The 15026-nt window shown below is 37.6% G+C and overlaps 1 protein-coding gene across 1 annotated transcript in view; it reads left to right on the forward strand.

Annotated features, from left to right (window-relative positions):
• The window catches only part of LOC150077294 (condensin-2 complex subunit H2-like), a 482911-nt gene that overhangs the window by 427020 nt on the left and 40865 nt on the right, over nucleotides 1–15026 (forward strand). Inside the window, exon 13 of the mRNA XM_090385846.1 lies at nucleotides 1362–1519. Within this exon, the coding sequence (XP_090241972.1) occupies nucleotides 1362–1519 (158 nt within the window). The remainder of the gene's footprint in view (nucleotides 1–1361; nucleotides 1520–15026) is intronic.

Raw genomic sequence — 15026 nt, forward strand, 5'->3', positions numbered from 1 at the left:
AATCAAATTTGTCATACAAGACTTTCTCTTAACAAACCCATGCTGTGTCTGAACTATAACTGCTGTCTTGTTTAGATGATCCTCCATTGCTTCTTTAACCAGTGACTCCATGATTTTCCCTGGAACAGAAGTTAAACTAACAGGTCTGTAATTAGGAGATCAAATTACATCAAATTAGAAGATGTAAAGGGAGATCAAAGGGTGCAGTTACCCTTTGATCTCCCTTTGAATTGGGGATACATTTGCACCTCCAGTCCATGGGGACTTCCCCTGAGTTCAAGGAAGCTTTCATAATTATGACTGAGGTTTTGCTTACTTCCTTTGCTGCCTCCTTTAATATAACTGGATAGATCCCATCCACCCTAAGTGTCTTGCTTATGTTCAATTTCAACAATTTCTCCTCCACTTTGCTCTCTCAATTATTACAAATCATTTAGCTCCCTGCTAGAGTTTGGTAAGCTTCTGGCCTCCACTTCTCTAGAAACTTCCTCATGTGTGAATAGGAATGATTGAGCGATGCAGCAGCACAGGGCGCCAAAATTTAGGGGGCACAAAATGTCCTGCAAATCAACTGATTTGATGTAAATCTCAAGTTGTGATGAAGTCTGTTTTGCATTCCGATTCAATAAATGTGAGCAAGATGTGGTTAATTTAATTATTTCCTAAATAATATACTTGATTCTTTCCTTCTCGTACATTTTCTTTTTTGAAATAAAAAAATGTGAGTATTTTTCAGTTAATAGTAAAAATATATGCATAAACTTAATAGGAAGTTGGAGAGGGTGCACCAAAAAATCTTGGCCAGTTCTGAATAGGAACCTAACTACCGTGTTATACGAGGGTTGCTGTAATTGGATTTTGGTGAGCCTTTTGATATTGTTCCTTGTGGTGGTGGTGGGGTGGGGACTGCTGTACAAATTGTAGGAGTGTAACACTTGGGGCAAATTATTGCTCTAGATAAAGGGATAGTTTTGTGTCAGAAGACAGAGGGCAGTTTTAAAGGGGCACTGCCCTTTTTAGACTAATGTTATCAAGAACAAAAAGGTCCCTGATAAAATAAACCTAAAATTACCATGATATCAGAAATTATCAATTATTTTATTTAGGAGAAGTTTTTTTATTTGAAATATTCATACAGTCACATGAGATTCTAATGTTGGAAGATAAAAAAAACATGTAACCAAAATTATGAAACTTACAAGTTACAAAAGTAAACTGCTATTATATGAATTTAATATGTAATTTTTTCAATGCTTGTAATATTATTTTACTGCACAAACAATGAAAATTATTCAAATAAGTCTTGTTTAAAAGGTCATGTTATGTCATAAACTCATTGCTGTCATACCTTTGGTTTTCAGATGAAAATGATTTTCTAGTATGTACTAGTTATGATGAAGAAGTGAAAAAACATGTGGAAAGTTATTTGATCAATGCAGCTCAGTATCGAAAGACAACTGAAATTTCCAAACGTGTCGGTGAATGGGAAGACAGAATAAAGCCAAAGTTAGATGAAGAGGTATGCTTTGAATTTATACTTTACTCCATCATCTGAATCATTGTTTGTTTAGCTCCTTAATGAGTGAATTTGCTGAACATGTGGGGGGTCACAGGAGTCAGTTTTCTACATTCTATGTCAGTCAATTTTTCACTGCGGTGTGAGTTTCTTTGTGTAATTTTTAAAATTTGTAAAAATGAAAACTTCATGTATAAATGCTCTTAAATATTAATCATTTCTTAATTTGACTTGATTGGCCAACATTAAAGTAAAATTATTGTCAAAAATTAAATCAGAATTTTAAAAAATAATTGTAAAGGGTAAAAAGAAATTCATGTGTTTTTATTTTATTATTCCGCAGTAATATTCTCTATTTATATATCCTTGGTATGAATTCCAGAGAATTTTTCTTTTGTACGCCTGAATTAAACTAGTAGGTACAATCTCCCCCTCCTCTGATGCCATCTACTATTACTTGAAAGATAAGAGAATGCAGTACTTTCTGGATGATTAAAAGATAATTCATAAATAAATAGACATTATTTGAAATGAACTTGAAAATGCATATACAGGGTGATTCACTACCAGTGTGACAAACTTGCAGAAAGTGTAGGGGGCACAAAGACGAATCGGAATCAAATAGCATTGCAGGGTCCGAAATGCCTTCGTCATGCGGTAGAGGATGTTGAACGGGAGGTCGTGTGAACAGCGATCCCGCTGGAAGTCAGCATTTGCAAACCGGTTCCCGAGGCAGTAGGATGGACGAGTATTCAAACGCCGACGTGCACCTCATGTATGGAGCTGCGGACTGTAACGGGCGCGCCGCTCTGCGCTTGTACCAGGAACGTTTCCTGCACAGGCGTGCTCCTCATCATACAATTTTCGCACATGTGCACAGAAGGTTATGTGAGACTGGTTGTTTCACGAGAGGTACCATGAATCGAGAGCGAACGACGAGGATGCCAGACAATGAGGAGAATGTCCTACGTCTTGCAGAAGGCAATCCGAGTACAAGTACTCGAGTGATAGGCCAACGATTGGGTATTTCCCAATCCACTGTATAGAGGATACTGTCAACAAACCAAATGAGTTCATACCATCTGCAACGCGTCCAATCATTGGAGCCTGCGGATTATCTACTCCGGAGGACTTTTGCTACTTGGTTTCTTCAACAGAAACGGTTCGCAAATGCTGACTTCCAGCAGGATCGCTGTTCATGCGATCTCCCGTTCAACGTCCTCTACCGCATGATGAAGGCATTTCGGACCCTGCAATGCTATGTCATTCCGATTCGTCTTTGTGCCCCCTACACCTCCCGCAAATTTGTCGCACTGGTAGTGAATCACCCTGTATATATATATATAAATACTTTGGAGAACCAATAGATGAAAAAGATGCATGTACTACTCCTGAAAGGGTTGAGCAATATTTCTTTTCTTGAATGCAGGTTAATTAAATTGCATAAATTTTACCCAGTTCCCACTTCTGATATAATAAATTAAACAAATAGTAACTGCCTCAAATAATCATATGTGGCAACTACAATTTCATGATGCATTTTACTGGATTTTAATAACAATTGGAATATAACATATTTCACATTTCTGCTGTGATTAACATGATAAGAAAATAGCTATAATTGATTAAATATATATTTAATAAACTAAACACAAAATAATGAGCTGTTCAAAGAGCATCTTTAATGCACGAACCGAGAACATTTCTGTGCATCTGCCATATTGCCCATTCATTCCTCCAAGCAGTGCAAGCAACAAACATAATATTTAGTGCTTTGTCTATAGCGTAAGGAATATGTGTGTAATATGTAAGGAATATATTACACAGGAATATATTATACTATAGCATAAGGAATATGTGTGTAAGCCTGCGTAATATGTACGGAAAAAAATGAATTAATAATTGCCTGATTTCTGTTTATCCAATTTTGATGAAATTGAGGACGATTCAGCAAATCTTTCTAAAAGAACACGATATAAAATTTCATGAAAATCCATCCTGTTCTTCAGCTACGATATACAATATATGGATAGCCTATGTGATCAGTTTTAAAAAAATAATAAATAAATAATAATTGCAAAATTTCTGTGTCCAATTTTTAATTATATTTGGGTTGGCTTGACAGATCTTCTGTCAGTAGATGAAAAAGATGCATGTAAATGAAAGGCCCAAATATAAAATTTCATGAAAATCCATCCACTGCGATTTGAGTTATCACATGCAAATGGATGGATGGATGGGTAGGAAGATATGGTGAAGACAATAAGTGCTTAAGCATATACAGTAATACCTCAGTTAATGAATCCTCTTGTAACGAAACTCCTTTGTAACTAAGTCTGCAAAAAACAGTGCATGCAAAAGTTTGTAGTAGGGGTTTTTTTGATGTACCCAGAACTCACTTCATACCCCAGGGGCTCACATCTGGTGAGTATGGGCTTGGCACACCCTGGGTCCTGAGCTGGATATCATTATTCTTCTCTTTCTTGGTGATTTCCTTCTACTTCTCTCTGCTTTTCTCTCTGGGTCAAAGGTTAAATCAAATTTTTTTTTTGGCTGGTGCAGCATAAGCCTCAGGCTTCCACCATATCGCTAATAATAATAATGATATACAGAGCAATGGTTAATTCTCATTGATATCGTGTGTACCTACTGTAGTTGTTTTTAATATATTTTATTAAATGCATAATTTAATAATAATTTCTCAGTATGTCACGAAAACGTAAAACAATATCTTTAGAAACCAAAATGCAGATTATAAGGAGGATAGAAGCTGGAGAAAAGAAATGCCATATAGTGCAGTCATTGGGGTTAGCACAATCAACTTTAAAAAACAAATTTAAATCAAGCTGATAAAGTTAAACAGTCTGTGCTAAATTGTAATGACATTACCACATCCAAATTAACACATACACTTAGTAGCATTATAAAAAACATGGGAAAAATATTAAGTGTTTGGGTAGATGACATGACACAGCGTCATATGGCAGTCACCCAGGCGATAATTCAACACAATTCATTAAACTTATTTAACCATTTAAAGACCCAGGAAGCTGAGGAAACCACAGAGACTTTTGTGGCTTCTCGCAGTTGGTTCGAGAAATTCAAAAACATGCAAGTTTTCATAGAGTTAAACTGATGGGCAAGTCACAAGTGCAGACATCCAAGCAGTAGCAGAATTTCCTGAACAACTGCAAGCCTTAGTAGAATGAGGAAAATACCCGCAGAATTTGGTATTCAATGTGGATGAAAGCGGACTATTCTGGGAACGCTTGCCTTCCAAAACTTTCATCTCCTAAGATGAGAAAATAGCATCCAGGTTTAAAGCAGCCAAGGACCGATTAAGACTGTTGTTGGGTGCAAATGATTTGGGGATATAAAGCTAAAACCAATGCTTATTTACCATTCCGAAATGCCTCAAGCTATGAAAGGATTTTCCAAACCTAATTTGCCGGTAATATGGAAATTCAATAGAAAGGCCTTGGTGACAATGGATTTGTTTACCGATTGGTTCGTCAATTTTTTTGTCCTGCTGTCCAATGTGATTGTGAACAAAATAATTTTGAACCCAAAGCACTTTTGCTACCACCAGGTCATCCTTCATATCTTTGCTTACTTCAAACATGCATTCCTGTTGAAGTGCTGTTTCTCCTACCAAATACAACTTTGCTGTTACAACCAATGGATCAGGGTGTTAATAACAGCCTTTAAAGCCTACTAACTGAGATGCACTTTTAGTGAACTGATTGAGGCTAATGATGAAACACAACAGTCAATCAATGATTTCTGGAAAAATTAGCATTAGTAGAGGCATTTGATGCAAGAAAGCAAGCTTATGCAGCATCAGCCAAAAAAATAAAATAAAATAAATAAATAAATAAAAAATAACCACTTCCACTTCACCCCTCTGTTCGTTCGAAATACCTGTCCAGCTGAGCCTTAAACTTATTTAGGCTATCAACTTCCACGACAAGGGATGGAAGTCTATTCCAGCAACCAACCACCCGCTGGCTAAAGGCAAATTTCCTCACGTCTATCCTACATCTGTCTTTCCTCAATTTGAATTTATGCCCTCTCAGGTGATTATTCTGAGCAAGAGGAAGAATCCCATCAGCATTGAGCATGCTCAAACCATTCAAGGCTTTATACACCTCTATCAGATCACCTCGCCGGTGCCTAGTCTCCAAACACTGTAATTTTCAAAACGTAAGCCTTTCTTCGTAAGAGCACCCCTTTGTTCCATTCACTAATCTTGTTGCCCTTCTCTGTACTCATTCCAGCATCTCTACATCCTTCTTGAAATGAGGCCTCCAGACCTGTATACAGAACTCTAGGTGCGGTCTGACCATTGCCTTTACAAGGGAATAATCACCTCCTTATCCCTGCTAGAAAAATTCCTATATATCATTGACAATACACCATGAGCTACTCTTGCAGCACGTCTGCACTGCTCAGAAAACTTCATATCTGCCTGCACAACCACCCCCAGGTCCCTTTCATTCTCTAAAACTGTCAGTGTAGTACCACAGAGTTGATATGTTGCTCTGGGGTTGCTGTTTCCCATATGTAGTACTTTACATTTGTCAATGTTAAACTTCATTTGCCACCTCTCAGCCCATCTGCTCAACCTTTCCAGATCCTGTTGCATTAGCATAGTGTCAATAGTGTCCTTGACAACCCTGCCAACCTTTGTATCGTCTGCAAACTTGGACATTAAGCTTGATATACCATCATCAATATCATTTATAAATACAGAAAACAATAATGGACCCAATACTGAACCCTGAGGGACTCCACTAATAACATTAGTCCACGATGAGCAGTGTCCATTGATTACCACTCTCTGTCTTCTCCCCCTCAACCACCCCTTTATCCATAGCAGCAATTTGCCTCCAATTCCACACTGCTCCAATTTGTGCAACAGTCTTCCATGTGCAACAGTATCAAAAGCCTTTCTAAGATCCAAGTATATAATATCAAAGTTATTCCCTGCATCCAGTTCTTTTGTGACTGCATCATAGTATCCAATCAAATTGGTCATTGGCATCATAGTATCCAATCAAAGACTTCCCCTTAACAAAACCATGCTGTGTCTGAGCTATAACTGAAGTCTTGTCTAGATGATTCTGCAGTGCCTCCATTAATTTTCCAGGAACAGAAGTTAAACTAACAGATCTATAATTACTTGTGTCGCTCTTTGATCCTCCTTTGTGAATTGGGGTCACATTTGCAATCTCCAGTCCATGGGTACTTCCCCTGAGTCCAAGGAAGCTCTCATAATTATGGCTAAGGGTTTGCTTACTTCCTTTACTGCTTCCTTTAATATAACTGGATAGATCTCATCCACCCCAGGTGCCTTTCTTGTATTTATCTTCAACAATTTCTCCTCCACTTTACTCTCAGTTATTACAAGATTCTCTAGCTTACTGCCAGAGTTGAATACACCTCTGGCATTCCCCTCGCTGAATAACTCCTCATGTGTGAATGTCGATGCAAAATATTCATTCAGTTTGTTAGCTACCTGAGCAGGATCATCAACAGTTGACCCATCGATATCAAGTGGACCAATCTGATTCATCCCCTTCCTTCTAGAGTTTACACATAAGTAAAGAACTCTTTGTTTTTTCTTTGCATCCCTTGCCAAGGATCTCTCGTAATCTGCCTTCACCTGCCTAACCTCCTTTGTAACTTGGTTACAGATCAACTTGTATCTATCATAGGCTTCTGTGTCACGTGTTAATTTCTATGTATCCCATGCATTTTTCTTCTCTGCCATCTGTCTCATTAGTTCATCTGACATCCACTTAGGCCTAAACCTTGAACTATATTTCTTAGTTGGTATGTAAAGCCTAGTAGCTTCCAATATAAGTTCTTTGAATGCTTCCCATTTTGAATTTGCTGTTGGTAACATCATCAGTTGGTCCCACTGTATAGAATTTAAATACTGTCTCAGTCCATCGTAGTCGCCTTTACGAAAGCAATAACCCTTCCCTTTACCCCCTAATGGTAGTTACCTCTTTGAGTAAATCCCACTTCAGCACACTGTGATCACTGCCACCTAGTGGTTCATTTACCTGCAGATTCTTAATGCATGAAGAATCACTACTGATAATCAAATCAAGAGTATTACTCCCTCTAGTTGCCTCCTGAACATGCTGATGTAGAAACCAATCATCCAATAAATCCACAAAAGCCTTGCTAGTGTGTGAGTGACCAGCCCCCAAATTCCAGTCAATATCTGGGAAATTAAAATCCCCCATTATAAGACTCTCTGATTTACTGGCTCACTCTATTTCCCTGTACAGTTTCTTATTATACTCATCAGAGTCATTAGGCCTATAGCACACTCCTACTCTCAATTTTGATCTCCCAATGCTTATGTCACACCAAACTGACTTGACACTGCACTGTCCAGCGATGTCGACTGGCTTCACTTCCTTGGATTTTATGTATTTCTTAACTTATAGCATACCCCTCCTCCCTTCCTATCCTGTCTATCCTTTCTGTAGACATTGTACTCCCCAAATTCCAGTTCTGCATTCCTTATATCTGTGTGACACCACGTCTCTGAAATCCCCACAATATCTGCCTTTGATGTTTTGAGCAATACCTCAAATTCATCAAATTTATTTACTAAACTCCTAGCATTGGTGTACACGCAAGTATACATGCACCTGTTCTTTTTCTTAGCTACCCTAACACAACCTATGTGTTTATTTGTATCCCAATTATTCCCAGCAGTTTTTGAAATATCCTGCATCTTATTTTCCAGGCTGCTGCTCATTCCAATAGAAGCAGTGCAAGAATCACTTTCACCTCTCCCAGTGGCTACTGTTAATCTATTACAACATTTTGAAAGCAATCAGCAATATCAAAGAAGCTTGAGATGAAGTGACAGGTCAGTGTCATAATGGTGTTTGACGACAGATATGGCCCAATGTCGTTACAGAACGTGATGGAGTAGAATGTGAAATTCCTGCAATTAGCACAGAAGTTATTTGAATGGCGCACGCAATAGGCTTTGCAGAAGTCGACGTAGCTGTTTTGATATCTCATTCATGTTTCATTTTCTGTCTTGCAGCCTCAGTGGTATTGTTCACAAAAAATAGAATTATCAAATTACATATTGGAGGAGCAAAAAACTATACACCAAAATGAAATAAAATAATGGCAAAAGTGTTTTAAACAGACTGCGCTCAAAATTAATCACATGACATTCATGAGCTCTGTGCCCCTTTCTGCTATTGAATGGCATTGCTTTCATGATTCTGTATCCTGCAGACTAACTGACTGCTAGGACCATTTTCCCGTGACCACTGGTTGTCAAATATTGACATTTATGTGGGAACGTTACTAGAAACAATCAGCTACTGTTGGGGGGGGGGGGACAAAGAGGAAATGAAAGAGGAAGAACAGAAAATCCACTTTTGATAGAACACAGAGGTTAGCGTGAATATTTCCGTTTCAGTTTATATTGTTGGACACTGGATGTGAAATGCTTCAATGTGTTGCTTTCTACATGCAAAATTTTCAGATTTGTTTTCAGTCAAAGCCATGTTTTTTTAATATTGTACCATGTCTAAAATCATGTAGCCCAGCCTAGTGTGGTTGGCATGCTCTGATGTTCTGGCTTTTATCGAGTAGCATGTTTTCCAATCTGGTACCTTTAATGCTGGTGTTGTCCTCTTCCTTTCCTGGGGAGGGAAGAAGAGGATTTAGACCTGCTTTTAACTTGGTATCTGCCCCCCCCTTCAAATGAATTCTAATGTGGCCTTACTATTCTAGCAATTTTTACCTCCAAAGTCAGGGTAATAAGGATGAATGATGGCTTATCGGTAATGGATGGGAAGGGGTAGCTTACACTAGCCAGCAAAAATTACTTTTTGTCATACCTCCGTGCCCAACAAATACGGAGGATGCGGAAAGGTCAGGGACTGACCACCGCATATCCCTGGAGCAATATGGCCTTAGTTGCTAATGCTTCTAAAAACCAAATAACAACAACATGTCATACCTCCACAATGAAAATATGTGATTCTGGAGGAAATAAATGCACTGATTCCGAAAATCACCATAAAAGGTCTCTGTCAGATGTACCAATGTTTAATGTAAAAATAAAGGGATATATACGTATAAGTAAATTTACTCTCAAGGAGCTGTTTATGTTTGGAGGATAGATTTGCAACCCTGAGAACATGTCGTGATCAGTTAATACTTGGAAAACCTTGGCATAGCCTACAAAAATCTTCACTAAAAATGCTAAGTGTGCTTTCTTCAAATTGTAAATTGTTGCATTGGAATATGAACTTAAGAACCATAGGTAGAAGTCTCATTATGTTTATCGCAGTAAAATTGAGGCCAGAATTGATTGCTAAAATTAAAAGAATTAGCTTATATCTGTTAAAATAAATCAGTATGCCATGCATTATTACTGGCTAGATTATGTGAAATTGCCATATTTTGGTAAAACGTGACTCCCTCTATATTTAATAACTGTGACATGATGTGAAACTATCATGGTGATTTTCAAAATCTATGCATAAAAATTGGTTAAAAACAGCATTTAAGTTCTTGGAGATAAAAATTGTGTTGGCCAGTGTTATAGGTATTAGTTTTTTGTATAGTTGTAAGGATTGCAGGAATGTGATAACTATTGTTAACTGACATTTGTTTTGCTGGCGCCACGTCCATTTAATGATTGTTTTCTGCGTTGATGGATTTTTTTTTTATGAGAATCCCAAACACGAAAGATAGTTGAACCTATAGTACTTAGTACTGTGAGTGGGTTAAAGGTTGAGAAAATGATGGAAGATTGAATTTCTGTAGATTGTAATTTTCAGGAAATTTGTATGAAGGGAGGTTGAGGAAGAAGAAAAGTTGATTCTGTGAGTTTAAAGTTGGAGAGTAAAAGGATGCTGACTGGTTGTGGCAAGAGTTCAGACTAGTTTGGAAGAGAGAAGGGGAATTACTGAAACCAATTCAAAAGAAAGGTGCCCATGAAAGTATCTATAAAAAAGGCATGCAGCCAAAACAGAATGTCTATGAAGCAGAAAGTGGAGTGACTTTTTTAACAGATAGGTCATTAATTAACCTAACTGTCCTCTTTTGAATGGAGTCTAGAAGCCCAAGAGAGGGTTATGGAGGCACCGCCCCAGATGTTGGAACAATATGCCGTGGTAGGACAGGTTTGTTATTTGGTTTTTAGGAGCATTAGCAACTAAAGCCATATTGCTCCGGGAATTTGCAGTGGTCATTCCCTGACCTTTCCACATCCTCCATATATTTGGTGGTGATGGGATCGAACCCCAGTCTAATCAAGAAGCGTGTGTTATGCACTGCTGCTCCTTCCCACCTGGCTACGGGGGCGCCAGTAGATTTGTGTGTCTGACTATGTACAAAGTAAACATAAAGTAGAGTGAGTAACTAGCTGTTTAGAAGAAAAGTACTACCTGGAGTGAGAGAAAAACCCAGTTTTTTTTATATGCAGAGGAAGCAATATTTGTGATATGCTTATGCCAAGACAGATTAGAAGTCAGGGTAGTTCCTAATAGAGATAGAAAATCCTTTTTGCTAGATAAAAGGCAGGACTGAGTTTTATAAAAATTGAAATTAACTGAATTACCTAGATATAATCATTTCACAAATTACTAGTATATATGTATATTCGAGAAGTTGAAGCTGTTGATGTTTGGCAAGGTTTCTAAAACTGGAAGGTGAAATGCAATGTACTGTTATCAGCAGAACTGTGGATAGGATTTTCAGTTAATGGAAGGTCATTAATACACAGTGCAGCAATTGGAAAATGAGACCAATGCTAGAAAAAAAAATTAATATTCCCATGTATGAGTTAACTAACCTTGATTTATTCAAAGTAACTTCCTCCCCTGTCCCCATACTTCATGCAGTGATCACAAAGTGACTGGCATGACTGGTAGAAAGCTGTAACTGGTATACTGTTCAATGTTCTTGTCACAGCTCGTTGAATGGAATGGTGTTGATATCAAAATAACAGCCTTTTGATGGTGCCTTGAGCTTTGAGAACAAAAAAGAGGGAGCATAGGGCTAAATCTGGTGAATACAGTGGGTGCGAGGTCCCGGGTGCCAAGCGAATTCAAGGTAAGCAACATTACTGCGACTTATAGAGTGCTCTTGATAAGGGAATAGCATTATTTTTAAGTTCCTATCTTTCTGCCAACAGTTTTATTTAAAAACAGTTCCATACTTGAACACTACAAGTCAGAATGCAGAAAGGAAATTCACCTTTCTTTTCCTTTTTCGTATATTTTTAGTTGCACTAATCGACTAACACTTCAACCGCTTGGCCTCCTAGCGGCACTGCTTCTGCCTCCCCCGTGGCAGGGTGGAAACCTTGGCAGAAAAGTCCTCTTACCAAGGGCAAAAAGGAGCAAACATGGCAAGCACAGACCATGTATTTGCTATGCAAACTATCAGAAAATTAGACAAAATGGGTTCGGGTGCAGCTAAGTGACAAAAGACAGAGATGCTCCCTCTAGTCACACTGCTGTTCTTAATTATTCATTCCAAGAATCAACAACCCATCAGAAGTTTGTCACCGTTTTGAATCCAAAAACTCTCGAAAGCATAGCTAGTTCCCCTAAAACAGTCAGAAGACTAAAATCAGGGGATCTACTAGTAGAGATGACAAACCAAAAACAAGCAGAGCATTTAATGAAAGCAAAAACGTTTGGAGATATTCCAATAACAGTTACTCCTCATTCCACCCTGAATACCTAGAAAGGAGTAGTTACAGAATAGGACCTCCCCAATGTTCCCGAAGTAGAAATCCAAGAAGAGCTGAAAGATCAAGGGGTTATTCAAGTCAAACGAATAACAATTAAAAGAGATGACGAAATTATCCCAATGAGGAATATAATTCTGACCTTCAACACTCCAAAACTGCCAAAAACTGTAAAAGCTGGATACCTAAACTGCCCACTGAGACCATACGTTCCAAACCCTGTTCGATGTTTTAAGTGTCAGAAGTACGGACACTCTCAGGCAGTATGCAGAGGTTTCGTTATCTGTGCAAAATGCGGGTCACGAGAACATACACAACAAGACTGTAAAGCACAAAATTCAAGATGTCCCAAGTGCAAAGGAGAATGTAATGCCTACTCGAAGGAATGTGAAGAGTGGAAGAGAGAAAAGAGAATACAGAAATATATAGTAGAAAACAATGTAACATATCAAGAAGCTAAAAGAACAATACAACCACAAAGAACAAACAGACAATCTTATGCACAAGTAACACAAACTTATAAAACAATAGAAACACAGACAGAAGTAACGATCCCACCAAAAAAATCCATTTCAGATTGGGAACATTCACAGCTCACTGACCCAAAACAAAAAAACCAGAACAGGCAATAAACATGCCCATTACGATACCACCAAATCCACAAAACAATATAGAACCATTGAAGTAAATGGGAATAAAATGGACAACATGGAAGTTGAAGTAAATGGGAATAAAACGGACAACATGGAAGTAGAAGAAAAGAATCAGACAGATGAAACAATACTAGAAATTTTTGCAGAAGAGGAAGAAGAGATGGATACCAGAAAGCCACACTTCCCTAAAAAAGGAAGACAAAAAACAGAGAACCCAAAGGCAACAACCTCAAGGAAACAAGCTGAAAGTATTAACAAAACCAAATAATGGATACATTTTTACACTGGAACTATAGAGGATTCCGCAGCAATTTTAAAAATATCCGCGACCTTATATCACAGTACAATCCAATTAGTCTATGTTTGCAAGAAACATATCTTAAACCTCAGAATAAAATAACACTAAAACATTATAATATATACAGAAAGGACAGGATTACCAACAGGGTGAGTAACAATCTTAGTAAACTCCAGTATACCTACCCAACAGGTTCCCTTGCAGATTAATATAGAGGACATAGCAGTATGCATTGCAGTAAACTTTCATATAACAATCGCCTCCATGTACCTGCTACCAAACCAAAATATAAGCTATACAGATCTAGAAGATCTGGTAGTCCAACTACCACCTCCTTTATTTATAATTATCATGGGAGATATGAATGGCCATCATCCTCTATGGGGAAATGAAAACATAGATAAAAGAGGTCAAATTATAGAAAAACTACTAGATAAGCTCAATCTTATACCCTGAAATGATGGGACACACCCACGTATATACGTCTACCCACAGGAACTAGTACAGCAATAGATCTTTCTATATGCACTCCATCATTATACCCTCTATTGGAGTGGGTAGTTCACAATGATCCACTAGGTAGCGATCATTTTCCAGTAAAGATTAGATAAAGCAAACTGGGCAAGATATAAGCAGCTGGCCATATTAGAAGAACAACAAATACAACAGGTTTCAATTGACTCTGCAGTGAAATATGTAACTGATAAACTCCTCCATGCAGCAGAACTAACAATACCAAAAACTTCTTAAAAGTTTCCCATACATCCAAAGCCGTGGTGGAACGGTGAATGTACTCTAGCAAAACGAGAGAAAATCAATGCATGGAATAATTTCCAAAGAAACCTTACCAAAACTAACCTAATACAATTGAAAAAGGCAAGGGCAAATGTCAGACGCATTACTAAGATCCATAAGAAAGAATCTTGGATTCGTTTCACATCTACAATTACTAGAAAAACAGACAGCCAGAAAGTTTGGGACAAAATAAATAAAATAAACAACAAATACCAAAGAATTTCTCCTCCTTTTATAAAATAGAATGGAAAAGATATAGCAAAGCCTGAAGACATAGCCAATGCCCTTGGTAGAACCTTTGAAAAAATATCAAGCAATAGCTTATCAAGCAATAGCTCCTATGAATCAGCTTTTCAAAAACATAAAGCAAATACAGAAACATATAAATTGAATTTCTCCAGTAAAATTAACGAATCCTATAACCAACCATTCACTCTCAGAGAACTTCATAAAGCCATTTCAGAGACAAGGCAAAGTGCTGCGGGTCCAGATAAAATAGTATATGAGATAGTACAACAATTAGATGAGAAATCATTGTTATTGTTGCTCTTCTTGTATAACAGGATATACCTAGAAAATTCCTTTCCGAAACCAGATAAAGATCCCACAAATTCGAATCACTATCACCCAATAGCCTTAACTAGCTGTCTTGGAAAAATACTTGAGAAAACGATAAATGCCCGATTAATGTGGTTTTTAGAAACCTATAACTTACTAAATACAGCTCAATGTGGTTTCAGAAAGAACAGGTGCACTCTACACTTAATAATAAAAGCAGAAAACATAAGAAACATAAGAAATGCCTTCATAAGAAAACAACATCTAGTAATGATATTTTTTTGATATAGAAAAGGCATACGACACAGCATGGCAATATGGAATGCTTAATGACATTTATAACTTTGGGATGAGAGGACATCTCCCAATATATATATCCATAATTTTTTGCAACAATGAACTTTTCAAGTTAGGATATTAACCACATTATCGCAGGTTTTTATACAAGAA

This window comes from Mastigoproctus giganteus, chromosome 12 (assembly GCF_048544385.1).
Source record: "Mastigoproctus giganteus isolate SK-2022 chromosome 12, ASM4854438v1, whole genome shotgun sequence".
NCBI classification, from domain to species: domain Eukaryota; kingdom Metazoa; phylum Arthropoda; class Arachnida; order Uropygi; family Thelyphonidae; genus Mastigoproctus; species Mastigoproctus giganteus.